Source organism: Festucalex cinctus, chromosome 1, assembly GCF_051991245.1.
Source record: "Festucalex cinctus isolate MCC-2025b chromosome 1, RoL_Fcin_1.0, whole genome shotgun sequence".
NCBI lineage: Eukaryota > Metazoa > Chordata > Actinopteri > Syngnathiformes > Syngnathidae > Festucalex > Festucalex cinctus.
The window spans coordinates 19,617,214-19,621,985 of NC_135411.1; the positions used below are offsets into that span (position 1 = coordinate 19,617,214).

Consider the following 4,772-nt stretch of genomic DNA (forward strand, 5'->3'; position numbering starts at 1 on the left):
GAACCAAAATTTCCTTCAGTTATACCAAAACAAAACTAAGTGATTGTTTTCCGCAATGAAGAAAATAATGTTGCTGCTTGAAAATTATACTACCGGTATATTAATATTGCACATTACAAAAGTATGACTCTAAATGTTTAATGTATATATCCTTTTTCACGCGCAAAGCCAGTAAACTTTACAGCAGGGGGCGCTGTTTAATCAGCGCCGTAATGAGAGAGCGTTTGGCCAACTCTTTGAAGAACTACTACGCTGTGATTGGTCAACTGCTGGTCACATGACATATGGACGCCTTCTATTTTCGTTATCACTTACATATTGCAATTGTGTCGTGTTACTCAGCATGGCGTTGTTCACAATTACAACCAGGCAGTGGCGTTATGATGCAGGATTAGATTTAGGGTGAAATAAAGTAAGTAAAATACCACGATTTGATGTAGGTGGGACTGCACACTGCAGCTTTCTACTTCGTCAAATGAGTGGTGTGCCGTTTTACTTTTTTTTTTTTTTTTTTTTTTTTAAGACTTTAGATTAATAAAGTGTTTGTTTGTGAACGTCATAAACGCCAATGCAACACGTTACGTAATCGCAGCGGCATAGTAACGACAAGGCTATTTACTGTAAATTTGCAACAAATTTGGTTCAATAAAGCATCTAAAAAAAAAAAAAAAAGTAACGACAAGGCGTCCATATGTCATGTGACCAGCAGTTGACCAATCACAGCGTAGTAGTTCTTCAACGAGTTGGCCAAACGCTCTCTCAATACGGCGCTGATTCAACAGCGCCCCCTGCTGTAAAGTTTACTGGCTTTACGCGTGTGGATCATGGGTTTTCGGCACGTAAAACTGCTCGGCAGAATATCGCTGCCAAAAGTCACGTGAGTTGTATCCGTAAATGTAGAATTGCTTTTTACGTACGCAAGACATTTTGTTGTTGTAATTGAAGATATACTTCTTTGTGTACGTAGAGCACACGTTTTGTGTACTTAGAGCACACGTTTTGTGTACGTAGAGCACACGTTTTGTGTACTTAGAGCACACGTTTTGTGTACATAGATCACGTTTTGTGTACGTGGATCAGGTAGTGTGTACGTAGATCACGTTTCTTGTGTTTACGGGGTTTTGGCATGATTCTAACGCCATCGTCAATCCGTGATACTTTAGGTCCCAAACCAAAGTCCTTCCCGATAAGCTACTACTTCCCCTACGTGAAATTAATTTCCACAATTAGGTAATATACTTCCAGCAACTTTCCATTCAGTGCGGCTGTGGTCTGGATAAAAATCTCCTCATCTTCCCACCGCTCTTGTTCGGCATTGGCTGAGAGCTGTGATGTCACTGAGTGGACCGCCCTATAAAAAGGCCTTCTCCCACACACGCGTCAGAGCGACTGAGAGCTATCACACGCATAAACAGGCAGACAGGCCAGACTCTTCAAAACGCCCTGGAAATATCCACCGCCAGCCCACCGGTTTGCATCTCAACATGTGTCGAGGACTTGAACTGTTGCCAATCACCTGCCTGGAGAGGTAAGCGAGTCCTCTTTCCTATTCAAATGACTGTGCTGCGTACGTTTGTTTCTTTTAAATTTTAGATGTGTGGTTTATTTATTTTTTGTCATCACAGGGCAAAGGAGCTGAAAGCTCTTTTTGGAAGTTTGCTGCACAAGTCGGATCACAGCGTCCCTGTGCAGCCCAAAAAAAGTGATGCTCACAGGTAAGGTACATCTACCTCTTCTTTCGATATAGGCCTACCGAATCAGATTTTTTTTTTACAGTGTTATATAATATAGAATATAAACTGATTTATTTGTTTTATTCTTTCACTTACCTGTTTCTCCTTTTGTGTTGCAGTGTTGACGAGTGTCTGAAATGGAAAGACTCATTCGAAAAATTGCTGTCCAGCCAAAGTAAGTGCAGCCATGCAAGACTTTCACTGGACACAACATTCGGTACACCTTTACAATCTTTTTTTTTTTTTTTTTTTTTTAATCAAAGAGCAATGTTTTGCCACCCAATTTAAATTATAAAATGTAATTTTAACACAGATCAAATAAGATGCCATTTAATATGGTGTATGGGAAGTTATTATTATTATTAAAGAATACTTTAGCACTAAAATGAAGTTTAAAGCGTGGGTTTGACATTTTGAACTGTAAATTATACACATAAAGGGTAAAAAGTGAATCACATTTAGATTCAGTATAAGCAGGAAATACATTAGCTAGCTTAAGCTAAGTCAATTAATTAATCATCCAGCCATCCATTTTCGTGACCGCTTATTCCTCAAGTGTCGCTGGGGTGCTGGAGCCTATCCCAGCTCACTTTGGGCAGTAGGCGGTGTACACCTTGAAGTGTTTGCCAGGCAATTGCAGATTAATCAGTCAGTCTTTATTTATATAGCACTTTTCATACAAAAAAATACAACTCAAGTGAATACAACTAATAATAATAATAATAATAGAATAAAAGCATCAAATGATACGTTTGCAGTAAAATTAATTGGGTATTGCTTTACATTTGATTCTACGTTAACATCTGACTTATGAGAGTTAATATTACTAACTAGTTTTAACAGAATTATTAAGTTTATATTAAGGTGTTTGTGGCATTTTTCTGCATTGCCAAATGGGTGAGCCGGCTCTGCAATAACAATAGCTCTATTTTCAGCGTCACTCTCTGAGTGCTATTAAACTAGCCCTGTGTTATTATGGTTATTATTATGGTTTTCGAGCCGCACTGCATCATTCTGAGAGGTGCTTCCAATATTGTGGCTTCTTTCTTTAGACGTGAGAGGAGAAAAAAATAGTAGATACACCTCCCAGTATGATGCAATTGCAGTGCAGTTTCATCTTTGTAGAGACATCGATTACAGACAGCTATTGTATTGGATGTTATTTAAATGTGCAGGTCAAATGTAGGTTACAAAAGGTCATGCTAATTTTTGTCCTCTCCTCTCCTCTAGACGGTTTGTGTCTATTCAGAGCTTTCCTCGTGTCAGAATTCAGCGAGGAAAATATTGCCTTCTACTTGGCGTGCGAGGACTACAGGACGACAAAGCCCTCCAAAATGTCCCTAAAGGCCAAAGAAATCTTTGATGAGTTCATCAGCACTGATGCACCGCGAGAGGTAAGAGACCACGCCCCAAAATAGGAACGTTAGTTAAGGGTAAGGAAAACGTCATTGATTGTTCACTCCTTCGGCAGGTGAACCTCGATCACGTGACGAAAGCCATCGCCAAGGAGAACATCGAGCATCCCACCTTGTCATGTTTTGATCTGGCCCAAGCCAAAATTTACACTCTGATGGAGAAAGACTGCTACCCTCGTTTCCTCAAGTCCTTGAGTCAGCAGAGCGGACAAGACCGGCTCAGCGACTTCATCAAGAACTGCGCAACGAGCGGCCGGCAGATGTGATCCTCCCGGCGGAGGAGATGCCGAAGCTAATGACGCCCAGCCGAAAGGTGCGCAACCAACCTGAGCCGAGGAGTCGTTCCCCAAGTTCAGCAGACTGGAGTCCAAGCTGACGGACGTGAAGCTGTGAGGTTGTAACACTGAGCTGCTCGTGAGAGACATCTGAACAAGTCCCCACTCAAGGCTGATGGCCACGGTGGCAAACGACTTGGAACAATGCAGAAACAGATGCCGTCTTGCGTTCGCACAACAAATCCATCACGATGTTCATTTATTTATTCTCTTTAATTTAAACTAAACGCATATTTATAATGAAAATGATGAACGTTTGCTTTTCAGCTGTTTAAGTGACTGTCTCTTTTTTTTTTTTATTATTGTGAAATGAAATGCATCAAATAAATTGACACAAATGTCTCTGGAATGTTCTGTTGTTGTGAAGGTGCTAATTCTTGTATGGCCTCTTGACAAGTAGGTGACCAAATGACTCATTTTAAGCCAGTGGATGGAAGAAATCAGTGTATCAACATATTACAGCGTGAATATGTTTTGGACTCTCACGAGAAATTAAAGATACACGATGTTCACTTTGGGATGCGTACAGAGCAATGTTATCACTAGATTTGATGTGGACATAGAGTGAAGACTATGTAACAAGGAGCGTGCAAATCCAAACATACAACAGCTTCGTGCTAGCACAACGTCGTTTTTAACTAAAAACAGGAAAAAACTGATTGTGGTCATTTGTGTTCACATCAAACTTTTGTTTGGAAAGTTTCAGAGTTTCACGATGAACGGAAATTGTTTTGACAATGTTGCCATATTTGTGTTAAACGTCTCAATAATAAAATGTTAAATAACTATTTTGTTTTTACATTAATGTACAAAAAAATAATACAAGTGTGAAAATAATGGTGGATGATAGAAGTAAAAAGTAAAACTTATGTCTGCTTGCCTCAACACACAAAAAGAAGATAATCAACACATAATGAATGACAGCAAGCGGTCAAGACACTTTCAGTGTACCGATACAAAATAATTCAACTGCATGTCATATATATATATATGTGTGTGTTTATGTGGGTGCGTTGTGTATTTGCAGTAATTGTGCTTTTATACATTTTTTTTTTTTTATACAAATAGACTGAGAAGATTCTGTTTTACAATACAGATTGTTCCGCAGACTATAGGTTCGGAAAAAAATGTCTGTTCTTAATTTGTACTCACTTTCCCATTTCATAAATTTGGTTTGTATATTGACTGGTAAAAATTAATGATGGGCCTTTATACATTATTTTAAGGCGGTTAAACTTCATCAATTCATTAAATTTTAAAGTTTTTAGTTGTATGAGTAATAGATGAGT

General features: G+C 38.9%; 1 protein-coding gene across 4 annotated transcripts; it reads left to right on the top strand.

Moving 5' to 3' along the window:
* The first annotated feature begins 302 nt into the window (after positions 1-302).
* On the top strand, positions 303-3,837 carry rgs5b (regulator of G protein signaling 5b). Of its 4 annotated transcripts, none has more exons than XM_077520968.1 (6): positions 303-877; positions 1,164-1,528; positions 1,626-1,715; positions 1,853-1,950; positions 2,964-3,127; positions 3,205-3,837. In XM_077520968.1, the coding sequence occupies exons 2-6, from the start codon at positions 1,332-1,334 to the stop codon at positions 3,412-3,414; spliced, it is 759 nt and encodes a 252-aa protein (XP_077377094.1). In that variant the 5' UTR covers positions 303-877; positions 1,164-1,331; the 3' UTR covers positions 3,415-3,837. The 4 variants fall into 4 exon arrangements, with proteins under 4 accessions (XP_077377094.1, XP_077377121.1, XP_077377112.1 ...); XM_077520986.1 differs by having other exon boundaries at positions 316-412; positions 1,231-1,528; XM_077520977.1 differs by having other exon boundaries at positions 338-412.
* Positions 3,838-4,772: the final 935 nt, after the last annotated feature.

Excerpts from the sequence above, each read along its gene's own strand:
- rgs5b (XM_077520968.1), top strand. The coding sequence starts at position 1,332 with ATGTCACTGAGTGGACCGCCCTATAAAAAGGCCTTCTCCCACACACGC. Across the intron at positions 1,716-1,852 it reads AAAAAAAGTGATGCTCACAG|TGTTGACGAGTGTCTGAAAT; the intron begins GTAAGGTACATC and ends TTTGTGTTGCAG. Across the intron at positions 3,128-3,204 it reads GCACTGATGCACCGCGAGAG|GTGAACCTCGATCACGTGAC; the intron begins GTAAGAGACCAC and ends CTCCTTCGGCAG.